This window comes from Chionomys nivalis, chromosome 7 (assembly GCF_950005125.1).
Source record: "Chionomys nivalis chromosome 7, mChiNiv1.1, whole genome shotgun sequence".
Taxonomy (NCBI): Eukaryota; Metazoa; Chordata; class Mammalia; order Rodentia; family Cricetidae; genus Chionomys; species Chionomys nivalis.
Window position 1 is genome coordinate 40,381,823 of NC_080092.1, and position 17,933 is coordinate 40,399,755.

The following is a 17,933-nucleotide window of genomic DNA, read 5'->3' on the forward strand; positions in this document are numbered from 1 at the left end:
TACCACAGAAATAAATTCAAGATTAGGCAACAGACAAGAGCCATACTATTGGTGCTCACACCAAAATTTAGACAAGTTGGTCTATCCCCTGACCAGGCGTCAGGTGACCGTGCAAGCGTCACCTCAATGAGAAGCTACTAAGACGTGCAAATGAATGTAAAACCTCCAGCAGTGGCTGGCCTGATGCTGGCCTCTTTTCTTACATTTTCCTGATAATGACCATAAGCTGTAAATACAGGTACAATGCAAGATCCTCACATCTTAAGCTTTGCATCTTAAATCACCTTTTACTTAAACAAAGGAATGGTAAGAAGTTATACTGAAATCTGTTTTGTGAGTTTATCTCTTTTCTGAGTCTGGTGACAAGGTCAGTTGTGTCTAGACTCAGTATTGACTCTGGGAGAGTGAGGCCCGTGACCCGGATTTTACACAGAGAACTGAGAAGGCAGCTGAAGCCTTGGTTCCTGCAGTTAATCTAGGAAAGCTAACAGTCGTCTAACTCCATCGGAGATCTTGAGAAGAAAAATTTTACCTGAGTTAATGCTTAAAAATGGCAGTCACTCTCCAGGGTCCTCCATGATCACTGAGGGCAACATCAGTCTTCTGCTGTTAGATCAAGGCCTGTCAGGCTTCAGGAGATCCATCCTGTGGATGAGGAACTTGTAGGAAGACCAACCTACCTGTTGTCTAGGCACCTCGAGGGAGTTGAGTCCCAGTGTCTTGTCGTCCACGATCTGAAGAGGGTCTTTGTAGCAGTGGAGATGACAGGTAGGGTTGTTCGGGGCTAGCATTGCCTCTTGTGAAGTAGGCTCTGGGTGGAGGCTGTTCTGTGCCCATCGTCTTCTTTGGAGGAAACGGGGGTGGTACCAGGAGCTGACCTGTCTCTCTATTGCAAGAAGCTTTTTTAATTAAAGATTTTAATCGCCGTATTCTCTAACTCTTTGAGCACTTGAAGACTGTCTATTGGGTACATCTGAGTTATGACTACAATGACAGTAGTACAGGATCTGCCTGGAGAGCTGGATCCAAGCTGAGAGGCTGTGGGGGAATGTTTTACCCAGAGTCTTCCAGCTTCGCTGTAACTGGTTTTTAACTTAGCAGGTCAGATTTGTGCTTGCAAAGGACAAAGAAGTAAGGAAAAGTTCCCTTTTGCCATAGAAGCTTAACACTAAACATGGACAATAGTGAAGAACAGCTTACAGGAAGGGCTGGGTAGGCTAAGTCTCTAAGTTAGCTTTTGTTAATCTGAAATAGATCTTAATAAATTAAATTTTTATTAGTATATAGAATATATTTTAAAACAGACTTGAATTACATTTATAGTATATTATAACAGATATAACCATATATTTTTTAACGTTATCTAAAAGTACATACCTGTTTAAAATATTTGGTACTTGTTTTCTTAGTCTGGAAAGAGATACAATGAACAGAGCTCATTAGGTCTGTGTAAAGCAATTTTGACAATAATTATATGAACACATATGCACAGTTGAATTTAAGTGTGTAGACATGCATAGACACAGTTAAAACTAGCTTAATTCACACCTAGAGAACTAAATCCAAATAAATCACATGCATACCCACACGTACATATGTATTATACAGGATTTGAGTAAAATAAGAAGAAGGGGAGAACCAGTGTGTGTTGTGCAAGATGAAGCTGGCTTCTGCATCTCCGAATCGCATGTTATAGCAAACAGACAGGACATTTAAAGAGCGAGAATACATAGACACAGCATGATGCTGAAGCAAAGAAAAAAGAAGTAGAGAATCAAAGAAGGCCTGTGACAAACCAAGTGCTTTTTTTTTTTAGATCAGTTGTACCAATTAACAAGACACACACACAGACAGGACGTTCAGAAACAGACGCGTGTGGCCACACCACTCACACATATCTTTCATACATATGAATCACTGTGGGTGGGGTGGTCAGGCATTCGCAGCACAGGTGGTGGGCACCTCATGGGTGGGAGCTGGGAAAAGGGAAACAGAGTAGAAAGGGGGACCCTTCCCCCGTGGGTGGGATGAGGGCGGCAGTGGTGGTAGGAGGGAGACAGGGAGTCTCAGGAAGGCTAGATCACAGGGGGAGGGGGCCAGAAGCAGACAGACAAGTAAAGAGAACAGGGAAAAAGGACGGAAGTACACACTTTCAACAGCCAGATCACAGGCAGAATGAAGGGTGCTGATAAGTGGCCATGTGGTTTTTGGTGCGGGGGGGGGGGGCGGGCGGGGGCAAAATGAGGAAGAGAAGATCCAAAGTCCATAATCACCAGAGTCCCAGAGATGGAGGGAGGATCTGATAAGAGAGGCACAGGCTGCTTTTGTGGTCCATTAAGCACTAGGCCAGGGGCCAGGGCTTCAAGCCTGACACCGTGGCTGCCCAGTACTGGGTCTTTAGAGCAAAGACAAAATGTGAGACACCACGTTAATAGAGGAATCCATAGTCATGGAAACATTGCCAGAGATGGGGTATGGGCCTGCTTCTACTGCTGAGTATGCCAGTGTTGAGAGAAGAGCTCTGGCAATCCTTTAGTTGGAAAAATGAGAGAGGTTGGTGAACATTACAGGGTTCTGGTGGCCCTCAAACTGCCAGCAGGCAGGAGGAACTGCCAGGAGAGTCTGCCGAGACTCATGCACCAATGTAATGGTTCTGCGGGAGAGGGGCCTTGGTGGATGAGAGTCCACGCAGTGGGTGACATAAATGATTGTGACATAAATGATTTAGTAATGTCTCCAGTAATCTCTAGGTTTCCCACTTCTCATGAATTTGACTTCTTCCCATCCTTATCCCCATTGATATTTGGTACATGGGGAAAGGACAGTTCTGTTAGGAAAGATGTCAAAATGATACCATGTTGTTGTCTGATATTTTTCTACTAGGTGGAACTGTATTTATTTCCCCAAAGTCTGGTGTAATGCCGCCAAAACACAACAAATCAAAATATGACTTATAAATAAGAGTTACAAAGTTTAGGAACTGAAGAATAATCTTTCTTAAAGTTAGAACTAGCCACTCAATATGAAATTGCAGCTATGAAACCAGACAGGCCAAATGAAAGCAGATTAATTTATTATTCTGCAATTAAATTATTTCAAATATTCTAATCACCAAATAAAACAATTCATAGAGTACAAATAACTAAAGGGCAGAGAGGAAGCATACAAGTAGCCTGGTTTAAATTGATTCTAGTTTTTATCAATGAAGAAACCTGTTTCTCTCATTTGTTCCTTTATATTCTTTACTTCATTCTCGATAGATTTAACTTCAGGGATAACATTCCTGAACGTGTCACATGTAAATTTTGTGTTCAGTACAGAGCATGGGAACAAATCAGTCCCAAACCAGAATGGCAGCACCAGTTCCCTGTCCCTCCTGAAGACTGCCGTCCTGATTGTCCTGAATTCTAGGAATGAGCTTCCTACCATGGGACATAAATAGCACTTGAACTCTTTTTGCATGGAATGTGGCACCTGCTGTACACAACATTGAAGTTCGCAGAGGACAAAGCCATATGCCTGTTAAATATTAAAAACCCCTCCCCAAACAACAACAACAAAGTAAAAAAACAAACAATTAGAAAACAATCAACCAACCAACCAAGAAAAATTCTGCAAGATGGGCCAACTGGTTAGAACTCCCATGGAGTTCTGAATGAGAGTTAGAACCTTAAGACACAAAGTCAAATGATCCTGCCTGTCATTGGGCCCTTAGGAGTCATTCATTGCCAGCTTTAGTCTCTGAGCCAGCATCCTGTCTGTGCCTATCATGTGAAACCTTATGCAATGTACTGACTTATCAAAATTATTGCACCCTCAAACCAAAAACTTTCCACGTCACCTGAAAACATCTGAGAACCATGGCAGAGATTTTCCCACTTTAACCTCTGATGACTTATGGCTTGTTTGCGCTTTGTAGCCTTCCATAAAACTTTAGAACATGTCCACCTGAGTCCATGTTTCTGGGCCATGATCACTCACATTAGGATCCAGAATAAGCTGTACCTCATTTTCTTCAAGTGAGAGCTGTGTTTGGTTTTGAGAAATACATAAGTGCATCTATGTGTAAATACAGAGCTGTGCCAAACATTTAAAACCCTCCTGAATACTTGTACTACCTAGATTTAAATTTCTTTAGACATTATTTTTATTACATCATAAAAAAGGAGATGAAAGGATAACATTATATTTTGCTTTTTACTTTTATTTATTTTCAAACATACATAAATTATCAAGAAAACACACAAAATTAATTCAAAATGCAATGTATCTCCATTTACATCTTGTTGACTTTGTTAGCCACCTTTTTTTTCTAATTCACTCTGTCTTTTATCAGTTGAACACCTCATGATCATTAATTTCTCAATATGGCATAATTTTTAGTAAGACTATTGCCCAACTAAATTAAACAGTCATTATCAACTTCAAAAAATGTAATATTGATAGAATACAAATAAAGATTTTGGATATACAAGAAAGATATCAATGAGGAAATTTTCATATAGAGAAGTAATTCTTCCAAGGGATGACTGGGCAATGAGACATGATGGGTGAGGATAACATCAGCATGAGACCTGGAAAACAGATGTGTGAAGACAAAGGAAAGAAACTATTCATTTCAAATTACTTTACTGTTTCTTGAAAGAGGGGTTTAACACCCAACAACTTCTTCAGAGCCTCTGTGACATTCTTATTCCTAAGACTGTAGATCAGTGGGTTCAACAGAGGGGTGAGTATCGTGTAAAACACAGACACCACCATGTCCTTCTCTGGGGTGTGGAAGGAGGCAGGGAGCATGTAGGTATAGACAGCAGCACCATAGAAGAGGATGACCACGGTCATGTGGGAGGAGCAGGTGGCGAGGGCCTTCTTCCTGCCCTCTGCCGAGTTCATCCTGAGAACTGTGAGGAGGATGAAGGAGTAGGAGCTTGAGATGACTGTCACAGGGATGAGAAGCATGAGCACACAGCACAGGTACATGAGGGTCTCATAGAGCCAGGTGTCTGAGCAGGAGAGCTTTGTCACAGCGGGGACCTCACAGAAGAAGTGATGGATCTCCCGGGATCCACAGAATGGGAAAGTCATGGTGACAGGGGTAAGCATGAAGCCATCTAAGGATCCCAGGGACCAGCAAGCAGACATCAGGAGGAGACACACCCTGCGGTTCATGAGGACAGGATAACGGAGTGGATGGCAGATGGCCACATAGCGGTCATAAGACATCGCAGCCAGAAGGAAATATTCGGAACCTCCTAGTGTCAGATACAGGAACATCTGCATCCCACAAGCGGCAGCTGAGATCGTGTGACTTCCCAGAACCTGGTCCATGAGCATCTTGGGCACAGTGACAGAAATGTACATCATGTCCATGAGGGACAACTGACTGATGAGAAAGTACATGGGTGTGTGGAGGTGGGTGTCAGAGAGTACCAAAAGAATCAGGAGGGAATTGCCAGACAGCGCCATCAGGAAAATCACAAATATGACCACAGCAAGCAGAGTCGGGTGTTTGGATTGACTGAAGAATCCCACCAGGGTGAAATCTGACTGTCCAGTGTAGTTGTTCATCCAGGTGATGATGTTCATGGGTATCTCTTTGGCAACCAGGAATGATTTGGGGTTAGTTGCTGCCTGCTGATGTGTGCACAGCCTAGACTGGACTGAGAAAATTCCCTGTGATTGTATATAATCTATCTATAATAAGCAATTTAAAGAAGTAAGGATTCACATCTGTGGTTAGAGCCATCACAACTCAGACTAGAGTTACTGCAGTTCATGGTCATGGTCTTTCCTGGTGAAAACTAGTGTCCTCTGTCAAAACGTTCTTGATTTTGCAGGATAATTTGTTTTACTAGTAACAAAAACAGTGAATCACTGACCAAAACAAAGAAACAAAAACCAATGATAGTCAAATGAAAATAAGCAAACACATTATTAAGAATATTAATGAATAAGGTTATTTTCAAGAACAATTTTAGATTAGCTTTAATATTAACACATTATGAGATACAGTCTCCACTTTCATATTCATTAAAGAATATGTTTTTAAAAATAATATAAGAAATCTTAATTGAAAAACTCCAACAGTCCATTTAAAATTGATTTTGGTAAATCTTACATGCTTGTTGTGATATGTAAATGTTATTTAAATATACATTCATATAAACATAGTCCTATGAAAATATAGATACAACAATACAAAGAACATACTTGCTGGGCTGGAGGGATGGTTCAGTGGTTGAGAGAGCTAGCTATTCTTTCAGAGGACCTGGGTTCAAGTCTCAGCACCCACACAGTAGTTCACAACTGTCTATAATTGTTGTTCCAGGGGATCTGACACTCTCACACAGACTTACTGCATATAGGCAGAACACTAATGTTTATAAAATACAAATAAAAACTATTTTAAAAAAGAAAGAACATCTAGCGTTGCTTAGACTGAGATGATGGGAAATCTCACCTTTCTCTGACCTCTGCTTCTCCAAGTTCATCATCTTACAAGTTCCATTATTGTCTTTAAGCCTCAGCCTCAGTCACTGCTGGTTACCAGGCCAGGGTGTGGCCATAGCATCCCTGTGGTCCAGCATCCACTTCTTCATTTAGTCCTGAGATGTCCCTGAATGTGATTCACCATTCCCTGTGCTCCATGCTCACAGCCTGCCTCTGTGCTTCATACATACATACATACATACATACATATTTAAAGAAACATAATGTACATATGTATGCATGTATATATTTAAGGAAACAGTAACCATGATTGCATTAAACAAAGTTAGTGTCCACCTCTGTTGGGAAAATAGTACGTATGTGAATTAAAATGAAGATTTAAATAGGTACACCATTGTGAGAAACAGCAGCAGACAGAATGTACCCAGCCTTATTGACAAGGCTCGGTGAATGCCTCTTCCACATGTACTTCTCAAAGAAAGGAGATTTTTAAGGTTTTTATTTCTGAACTAGTAGGTTCTGCATTTTGATAGCTCTAATCAATAGGAAGGGAATTAAATCTCCTCTTTCTGAGATGTTAGCAATAGTTACAAGCAAGGGGCTGCTGAGATACCAATCATAGGTCTCATGGACATTTTACATCTATGTCGAGATTCAAAAAACCAAACCACAAAAACCCACCTGAAACTGAAATCCTTAAAGGGCCATGTTCTTCGAAGCTGCTGACGGAGCAGAGAACATGGCCAGGTCCTTGATGCCTTCATAGAAATGTCAGACAAACCTGAGACCTGTGGGAGGAGATGAGAGAGACAGAGACAGACAAACAGACTGAGGAATGGGAAGACATATGACAGATGTCTATTTTTAGAGAGCTTATTTGTGAAAGGAAACACACATCTATTCTAAAACTGAAGTTTCACAGTGTATACCTTCAGGTACCTGCTGAACCCAGGTTATAATTGTACACACAGTGGACAAGAACTGCGGAGGGTGCCACAGTTTATGAGAATCCCTGAACAGTGTCTGTGGGTGAGTGGAGGCCAGGAGGCAGGGGAGGCACAGGACAGTGAGCTGGGAAGGCAGTGCGCTCTATTAAGTGGGGGACCATTGACAGCAAGGCACCCAAAGACCATGGGACCGAAAAGTGCTGTCTGCACAAAGCATGGGAGCAGCAGCTGCCTTGCCCTTACACCTGCTGTGCTGTTTGATCTCATGTGAACAGCTCAGTGCACTATTAACATTGGGTGTTACTAACAGTGAAGGCAGAGAAATGACAAAGCATCATCCCAAGCCAACAGCATCCCTGATCCACCCTGTGTGTCCATAGGAGTCACTGTGTTTCCTTCCCTTACAGTGGAGACGCTCAGGGTCTCAACATCTGCCTCACATCACACAATAACAGACAGTGTGAGTGCTTAACCTATGGGTTGGCACAGATTGATACCTGCCTGGATCTGTGGGAAACACCATGTCTCCAGGAATGTATAATTTCTCTTTAGATCATCCACAGCCTGCTTTATATGTTGAGCCATGATTAAGGTTAAGACAATTATTTTTTCATTACTGCAACACTAAATTTTACCCACTCTTGAAGTGAAATTAACTGCAAAAGAGAGACTTTTGGAAAACTAATGGATTATAAAAATGAACCCTAAAAGTTCGGAAAGAAGTGTGGGTGTGTTGGTGATGCCTACCAAAATCCTAGCACTTGTGAGATTGGGGCTGGGGATCAGGATTGAAATCAATGCAAGTCTTGTGTGTGTGTGTATGTTTGTGTGTGTATGTGTGTGTGAGTGAGTGAGTGTAATAATATTGCTCCGTTTGTAACTTGGAAGTGCTAAAGGGGAGCATGAGGGAGAAGCTGGGTGTGGAGGTACACTCCTTTATTCCCAGCACTGGGGAGACAGAGACATATAGATTTCTCAATTCAAGGCCAGCCTGGTCTACAAAGCATGTTCTATACATCCAGAAAATAAAACAAAACCAAAAAGGAGATAAAAGAAGGCAGAAATTTATTTCTCACATGAATAGAGAATAAATGATAATCAAGCCCCTTGCAGAATGAACAGAATGTCTAGCATCCTCTCTGTGCCGTGCATTCTCTCCTGTCGGGTGGACTCACCATCAGATGCAGCTGCAGCCTGGATCATATGGGCCAAGGGACAGCAGCTGGTTAAGTGCACAAGGCACAGGAGCAAGTGACGTCATCCTGGCTGGACTCTGTTCATTCCTGAATAAAGAGTTGTTAATGACTCCTCTTTGGGACTTTAAAAGAGGATGTAGCTAAGCGAGCCAGAGATGGTGATTGAACCTCAGCCATAGCCTCATCCATTCTTCAGTTTTGTAAAAGTACAAAGTTATAGCCAGTGTCAGCAATAGCCTGGAAATCACCATCCTGTGTAGTATTATGGTCCAACTTGAGTCAGTTATTGTTTATGTGCAGGACCTTGTTCACTATACAGAATCTCATTCCCTTTCCTCCGACTCTGTGTGTGTGTGTGTGTGTGCGTGTGCACACATGTGTGTGTTCATATAAACTTTCAGTAGTTTTTGTGATATTTTATCTTTTATAGTCGTGGAGTCCAAAGCTGGGGATTCAACTCCCTTTCCTAGTATGTCGCAGACCAGCCCTGAGGACCCATCCTCATGTGTCATCGTGTGCTCTCCCCATCACACACCCCTGTGTTCTGCTGTCAGTCAGAAGCCGTGCTCATTGGAACTGCATTCAGTTTAAATGTTTGTTTCCTTTTGAATAGTGACATGAAGATTACAGAACATCAAACAAGTACAAAAGGCTTATATAAAAACATGAATATTTACATTACCATTATGTGGACAAAAGTCACACTTCAGAAAGTCACACCAGCCTTACACTACAGACATCCGTGATGTGTAAACCGTGTAGCTGACGATGGTATAAAACAGGGACAAAGATGGATCCAACTCTGCACTCTTGATCCTACAGCCAAATTGCCCTGAACTACTTCCTAATCCTAAAGTTTCTGGTGGTGTTCCCTCGCCATGGGGGTGTTCCCATCCATCCTCTGAGCACACAGTGTCCTCTGCTCATCAGGTCCCTCTCCTGCGTGCAACCCTCTCAGGTTCCCAGGGCTTTATCTGCAGATGGAGCAGTGTCCTGACTCCTTCCACACTTGGTCTGAGTGCAGGCCCAGGGTGGACCTAGAAGAGGGGAGGGGAGAGAAATGGGGTCTTTCCCTGTTCCTTATAGTCTGGGGCATCTGCATCAGCTGCAGGTGACAGAGGCTCTGTGAGGCTCCAGGCTGTGTCCAGCACCAAGGCAGTTATGACACAGGTGTCTGAGGTAGCTGTGTGCTGTCAGGGCAGGGCCACCAGAAGATTCATAGAATCCAGCATCTAATGCACAGAGAGGGATACATGCAGCTGCCAAGGGAACAGCCTTCCACCCCAATGTCACCTCCTTTTTCTACAGTTTGTCACTCCTGTGTCCTGCAAGAACTCCTCCAGGTTGAAATGTGAAGACTTTGCTGAGTCCTGTAAACTGATTCATGAGGACCTTTGCTGGAGATGGGGGAAAAAACTAACAGTCTCATCAAACTATCAAATCCTGCATAATTAACAAGTTATGAACCATGCCACAATGTGGATGCATCATAGAAATGTAATAGAAACAGCTTAAGGGGAGACTTTGCTAGGAAGTCTTTCTCTGTTCATGTTCAAAGAATTGAAGAGTAATCAGGGCTTAGTGAGGTTCACAATTGTTATATTGCTATAGTGGCAGCTTTGACACAAAGACTGGCAGCTTCTAGTTCTGAATCCTTCACCTATTCCACCCTACAATGTCTCCCTCCAAATAAGAACTCAGCTTCTATTTGTACATTTTTCTCCAGAGAAGTAAATGCTGCAAGGAAGTAGCTATAAAGATATTTTTAGTAAAAAGATCTTTTCCATTTACCTCTAAATTCAGATGGATGCTGTGGGACAATGGTCTTGTACCCTGTAAAGATCTATCAGTTGTATTGGTTTAATAAAATGCTGATTGTCCAGTAGCCAAGCAGGAAGTATAGTTGGGGTGACAAGAACAGGAGAATTCTCTGAAGAGGAAAGGGTCAGTCTCCAATCGTCACCCAGACACAGAGGAAACAAGATGAGAATGTCTCATTGATAAAAGGTACCAAATCATGTGACTAACACAGATAAGAATTATGGGTTACTGTAAGGTGTAAGAATTAGTTAATAAGAAAGCCTGAGATAATAGTCCAACCATTTTATAAATAATGTAGACCTCTGTGTGTTTCTTTGGGACTGAATGACTGTAGGACCGGGCGGGACAGAACATTTCCTTATATGTTTTTTGGCCATTGAGCTTCTTCTATTGAGAATTCTCTGTCTGGTTATGTACCCCATTTTTTACTTGGGTTATCTGGAATTTTAATGCCTAATTTCTTGAGTTCATTATATATCTTGGAGATCAGGCCTTTATCTGATGTGGGGTTGGTGACTATTTTTTTCCATTCTGTAGGTTGCCTTTTTGTCTTATTTACTGTGTCCTTTGCTTTGCAGAAGCTTCTCCATTTCCAGAGGTTCCATATATTTATTGTTGCTTGCAATGCCTGTGCTACTGGTGTTCTATTTAGAAAGTGGTCTTCTGTGCCCATGCATTGAAGGCTACTTCCCACTCTTCTGTCAGATTCAGTGTGGTTGGATTTATATTGAAGTCTTTAATCCATCTGGACTTGAGTTTCATGCATGGCAATAGGTATGGATCTATTTTCATTTTTCTACATGTTAATATCCAGTTATGCCAGCACCATTTGTTGAAGATGCTTTCTTTTTTCCATTGTATAATTTTAGCTTCTTTGTCAGAAATAAGGTATTCATAAGTGTGTGAATTAATACTTGGGCCTTCGATGCAATTTCATCGGTCCTCTTGTCTATTTATATGACAATACCAAGCTGCTTTCATTACTGTTGCTCTGTAATAGAGCTTGATGTCAGGGGTGGTGATGCCTCCTGAAGTTCCTTTATTGTACAGGACTGTTTTGGCTATCCTGGGTTTTTGTTTTTCCATATAAGTTGATTTTTCTTCTTTCAAGGTCTGTGAAGAATTGCGCTGGTATTTTGATAGGATTGTATTGAATCTATAGATTGCTATTGGCAGAACTGCTGTGTTTACTGTGTTGATCCTACCTATCCAAGATCATGGGTGACTTTTCCATCTTCTGGTATCTTCTTTAATTCTTTCTTCAAAGACTTAAAGTTTTTGTTAAGCAGGTCTTTCACTTCTTTAGTTAGTGTTACCCCAAGAATTTTATGCTATTTGAGGCTATTGTGAAAGGTGATATTTTTCTGATTTTTTTTTCTCAGCTTCATTATCAATTGTGTATGGGGGACTACTGATTTTTTTTTTTGAGTTGACCTTGTATTCTGCCACAATACTGAAGGTATTTATCAACCGTAGAAGTTCCTTAGGAGAGTTTTTGGTGCCACTTATGCAAGCTATCATATCATCTGAAATAACAGAGGTTTGACTTTTTCTTTCCATTTTGTAGACCCTTAATCTCCTTTTGTTGTCTTATTGCTCTAGCCAGAATTTCAAGAACTATGTTGAACAAATATGGAGAGAGTGGACATCTTTGTCATGTTCCTGATTTTACTGGAATTACTTTGAGTTTCTCTATTTACTTTGATGTTGACTGTCGGCTTGCTGTATATTGCTTTTATTATGTTTAGGTATATTCCTTGTATCCCTGATCTCTCCAAGATCTTTATCATAAAGGGGTGTTGGATTTTGTCAAATATTTTTTCAGCATCTAATGAGTTGATCATATGCTTTTTTCTTTCAGTTTATTTATATGGTGGATTACATTGATAGATTTTTCGTATGTTGAACAAACCCTGCATCTCTGGGATGAAGCCAACTTGATGATAATGGATGATTTTTTGATGTGTTCTTGGATTCAGTTTGCCAGTATTTTATTGAGTATTTTTGCATCTATATTCATGAATGAGATTGGTTTATAATTCTCTTTCTTGGTTGAGCCTTTGTATGGTTTTGGTATCAGGTTAACTGTAGTCTCATAAAAAGAGTTTGGCAATGTTCCTTCTGTTTCTATTATGTAGAACATTTTGGGGAGTATGGGTAGCTCTTCTTGGAAGTTCTTGTAGAAATTTTCACTGAAACCATCCAGCTCTGGGCTTTGTTTGGTTGGGAGGCTTTTGATGACAGCTTCTATTCTTTGCAGGTTATAGGTCAATTTAAATTGTACTCCTGGTCTTGATTTAATTTTGGTATGTGGTATCTTTCCAGAAAATTGTCAATTTCTTTTAAATTTTCTAATATTTTGGAGTACAGGTTTTTGTAGTATGACCTAATAATTCTCTGGATTTTCTCAGTGTCTTTTATTATGTCCCCTTTTCATTTCTTATTTTGTTAATTTGGTTGTTCTTTCTCTGCCTTTTGATTAGTTTGCATGAGGGTTTGTCTATCTTGTTTATTTTCTCAAAGAATCAGCTCTTTGTTTCATTGTTTCGTTGTATTGTTTTCTTTGTTTCTGTTTTATTAATTTCAGCCCTCAATTTGATCATTTCCTGTCTTTTACTCTTCTTGGATGACTCTGCTTTTTGTTGTTGTTGTTGTTCTCCAGCTTTTAGGATTGCTGTTAAGTCACTAGTGTGAGCTTTCTCCAGGTTTTTTATGTAGGCACCTAGTGCTATAAACTTTCCTCTAGCACTGCTTTCAGAGTGTTCCATAGGTTTGGGTATATTGTACCTTCATTTTCATTGAATTCTAGGAAGTCTTTAATTTCATTCTTTATTTCTTCCTTGACCCAGGGCTGGTTGAATAGAGCACTGTTTCCGTCTGTTTCTGGGTTTTCTGAAATTGGCGTTGCTGTTGAATTCTAATTTTAAACCATGCTGATCTGATAAAATACAGGGAGTTATTTTTGTTTCTGTTGAGCTTTGCTTTTTTTTTTTAACTGAGTATGTGCTAAATTTTAGAGAAGGTTTAATGAGGTGCTGAGAAGAAGGTATATTATTTTGTGTTTGGATGAAATGTTCTGTTGATGTCTGTTAATTCCATTTGAGTCATGACATCTGTTAGTTCTCTTATTTCTTTGTTAGGTTTCTGCCTGGTTGACCTATCTATTGGGGAGAGTAGAGTAGGAGAAGTCTCCTACTATTAGTGTGTGGGGTTTGATGTGTAATTTAAGCTTTAGTAATGTTTCTTTTACATATGTGGGTGCTCTTATATTTGGGGCATAGATGTTCAAGATTGAGACTTCATCTTGATGGATTGTTCCTGTTATGAGTATAAGGTGTCCTCTGTTTCTTTTGATTGATGATTCTGGTTCTTGTCAATCAAGAAACCTGTTTCTTTCATTTGCTACTTTACTTTATTTCATTCTCAATAATTTAACTTTAGGTATAGCATTCCTGCTACATGTCACACATAAATGCTGTGTTCAGTACAGAGTGTGGGAACAAATCAGTCTCAAATCAGAATGGCAGCACCAGCTACCTCTCTCTCCTAAAGACTGCTGCCCTAACTGACCTGACTTCTGGGAATGACTTCATCTCCACAGGTCATAAAAGGATACTAGGCCTCTTCCTGCACCTAGTGTGACTCTTGGTGAACACCACACTGAGGTTCCCAGAAGACAAAGCCATATACATGTTAAAGATTAACCAAAAAATTCCCCAAAAAGTCAGAAAACAAACAACAAACAAACAAACAAACAAAAATTCTACAAGACAGGTCAACTGATTAGAACTCCCATGAAGTTCTTATGGAGGCTTAGAACCTTAAGACATAAAGCCAAATGATCCCAACTGTCATTGGGCCCTTAGGTGCCATTCATTGCCAGCTTTAGTTTCTGAGCCAGAATACTGGGTGTGCCTATCATTTGAAATCATTTGGAATGTACTGACTTATCAAAATGCTAACACCCACAAACTAAAATCTTTCCATGTCACCAGACAGCATCTGAGAACCATGGCAGAGATTTTCCCACTTTGCTATAACCTGAAACCCTGATGTCTCCATGGTGTAGTTGAAAAATGCCTAGAGTTATGACTTATGACTTGATTGTGCTTTGTAAGTTTCCATGAAACTTTGGAACATGTCCACCTGAGTCCGTGTTCCTGGGCCATGCATGGTCAGTCACATTAGGATCCAGAATAAGCTGTACCTTATTCCCTTGAAGCGAGAGCTGTGTTTGGTTTTGAGGGATACATGAGTGCATCTGTTTGCAAATACAGCTGTGCCGAACATTTGAAACCTTCCTGGATACTTGTACTACCTAGACTTAAATTTCTTTGGACCACTATTTTTATTATGTCATAATAAAGGAAATGAAAAGATAAAACTGTATTGTGTTCTTTATTTTTATGTAATTTTAAATATGCATAAATTATAACGAAAGCACACAGTTAATTCAATATGCCATTTATCTCCATTCATGTCTTGTTGACTTTGTTAGCCACCATTTTTTTCTAACTCACTCTGTCTCTTAACAGTTGAAAACCTCATGATCATTTATTTCTCAATATGGCATATTTTTTAGTAAGACTATTGTCATTTTAAAATCTCAAATGATTTCAATAGATTTAAAGTATTTTTTTTTTTTTACAAAACCCATCTTTTCTTGTGTACTTGTAAATTTCATATATAAAATTCTTCTGAGACCCTATATTGCCTCCTGGAATGCATTTGACTTTCATTCTAGAAGTTGCTACTGGTATGTGTAAGAATGAAGACATAGTCCCATGTAGCTTCTCAGGTCTCTTGTTGAGGGAAATCTAACACTAATTACTAATAAAAGATATTTATGGTATATATGTTTATGTTCTTTAGCTATCAAAATAAGTGAAGGAAAATTACTGATGAGCATAGCATGCATCATGAAATGTTTGTTGCCTGAAAGCATTATTGTGGCTGATTAGGTGATGCCCAAGATCAATTTTAGCATCTCTCTCTCTCTCTCTCTCTCTCTCTCTCTCTATATATATATATATATATATATATATATATATGTATGTATATATATATGACTCATTTAAAAAATATTTCAATACTCCCCAAAATAAAATTCAAGACACTGAAAAAAATCCTATTGTCCAACAAAATTAAACAGCCACTATCAATTTCATAAAATGTAATATCAAAAAGATACAAATAAAGATTTTGAATGTACAAGAAGGACATCAGTGAGGATACTTTCAAATAGAGAATTAATTCTTAAAAAGGGATGACCGTGCAATGACACATGAGGAACAACATCAGCATTAGACCTGGAACAACAGATACGTGGAGACAAAGGAAAGAAACTATTGAGTCCAATTACTTTACTGTTCCTTGAAAGAGGGGTTGACACCTAACAACTTCTTCAGAGCCTCTGTGACATTCTTATTCCTAAGACTGTAGATTAGTGGGTTCAACAGAGGGGTAAGTATTGTGTAAAACACAGAAACAACCATGTCCTTCTCTGGGGTGTGGAAGGAGGCAGGGAGCATGTAGGTATAGACAGCAGCACCATAGAAGAGGATGACCACGGTCATGTGGGAGGAGCAGGTGGCGAGGGCCTTCTTCCTGCCCTCTGCCGAGTTCATCCTGAGAACTGTGAGGAGGATGGATGAATAGGAGCTTGAGATGACTGTCACAGGGATGAGAAGCATGAGCACACAGCACAGGTACATGAGGGTCTCATAGAGCCAGGTGTCTGAGCAGGAGAGCTTTGTCACAGCGGGGACCTCACAGAAGAAGTGATGGATCTCCCGGGATCCACAGAATGGAAAGGTCATGGTGACAGGGGTGAGCATGAAGCCATCCAAGGATCCCAAGAACCAACAGACAGACATCAGGAGGAGACACACCCTGCGGTTCATGAGGACAGGATAACGGAGTGGATGGCAGATGGCCACATAGCGGTCATAAGACATGGCAGCCAGAAGGAAAAATTCTGAACCTACCAGTGTCAGGTATAGAAACATCTGCATCCCACAGGCAGCAGCTGAGATCCTGTGGCTCCCCAGGACCTGGTCCATGAGCATCTTGGGCACAGTGACAGAAATGTACATCATGTCCATGAGGGACAACTGGCTGATGAAAAAGTACATGGGTGTGTGGAGCCGGGTGTCAGAGTGTATCAGAAGGATCAGGAGGGCATTGCCAGACAGCGCCATTAGGAAAATCACAAATATGACCACAGCAAGTAGAGTTGGGTATTTGGATTGACTGAAGAATCCAACCAGGGTGAAATCTGACTGTCCAGTGTAGTTGTTCATCCAGGTGATGATGTTAATGGGTGTCTTTTAGACAACCAGCAGTGGTCTCGGCTTAGTGGTAGCTTACTGATGTGTGCAAAGGCCTAGTGGTCTGAGAATATTCCCTTGGCCTATAGATCTAAGAGTGATAATCTACCTATAACAAGCAAATTAAAAAAGCAAGAATTCACACCTGTGGTTAGAGCCATCACAAGTCAGACTAGAGCTACTGAAGCTCATGGTCATGGTCTTTCCTGATGAAAACTAGTGTCCTCTGTCAAAAAGTTCTTGATTTTGTAGGATAGTTTTTGCTAGTAGGAAAAATAGTGAATCACTGTACAAAACAAAAACCAATGAGAGTCAAATGCAAACATTATTAGGAATGTTAATGAATAAAGTATTTTAAGAACCATTTTAGATTTGATTTTAATATTAGCACATTATGAGAGATGCAGTCTCCACTTTCATATTCGTTGAAGAATGTGGTTTTTAAAATAATATGGTAATAAATCTTCACTGAAAAATGCACACAAACCATTTAAAATTGAATTTGAAGTTTCTTACATATACTTGTTTTAATATGTAAATGGTCTTTAAATATACATTCTTATAAAAATAGTCATTTATAAATATAGATACAACAATACATGGAACATGCTTGATGGGGCTGGGGAGATGACTCAGTGGTTGGGAGTGCTGGCTGCTCTTCCAGAGACCTGGTTTCAAGTCTTAGCACCCACACGTCAGCTCACAGTTCTCCATAATTTTTGTTCCAGGGTATCTGATACCCTCACACACATAGACATACTGCACAAATGGCAGACCACCAATGTACATAAAATTCAAATGAAAACTATTTCAAAAAGAGAAAGAACATTCTTTCTCATCAAATGCTGCTTAGACTGAGATGATGGGAAGTCTCACCCTTCTCTGGCCTCTGCTTCTCCAAGTTCATCTTCTCTCTGGGTCCTCCACCATTGTCTCTGAGCCTTATAAGGAGGAAAAGGATTTAGCAGTCACTGTTGGTGACAGGGTGTGGCAGCAGCATCTCTATGGACAGTCAGCCAATTGTTCATGGAGTCTGAGAAGCAGAGAGAACACAGCCCTGAGATGTCCCTGAATGTGGTTCACCATTCCCCCTGTTACAGCCTTCTCTGTGCTTGATGTAAATATATACATGTGTATGTATCTATGTATGCATGCATGTATTTAAGGAAACCTAACCATGATTGCAACAA

General features: G+C 40.3%; 2 protein-coding genes across 2 annotated transcripts; both read right to left on the reverse strand.

Moving 5' to 3' along the window:
- Positions 1-4,623: 4,623 nt before the first annotated feature.
- On the reverse strand, positions 4,624-5,586 carry LOC130877886 (olfactory receptor 2T29-like). Its single transcript, XM_057775525.1, has one exon. The coding sequence runs from the start codon at positions 5,584-5,586 to the stop codon at positions 4,624-4,626; it is 963 nt and encodes a 320-aa protein (XP_057631508.1).
- A 10,191-nt stretch (positions 5,587-15,777) lies between these two features.
- Positions 15,778-16,728, reverse strand: LOC130877864 (olfactory receptor 2T29-like). Its single transcript, XM_057775492.1, has one exon. It carries the CDS (start codon positions 16,714-16,716, stop codon positions 15,778-15,780), a length of 939 nt encoding a protein of 312 aa, XP_057631475.1. The 5' UTR covers positions 16,717-16,728.
- Positions 16,729-17,933: the final 1,205 nt, after the last annotated feature.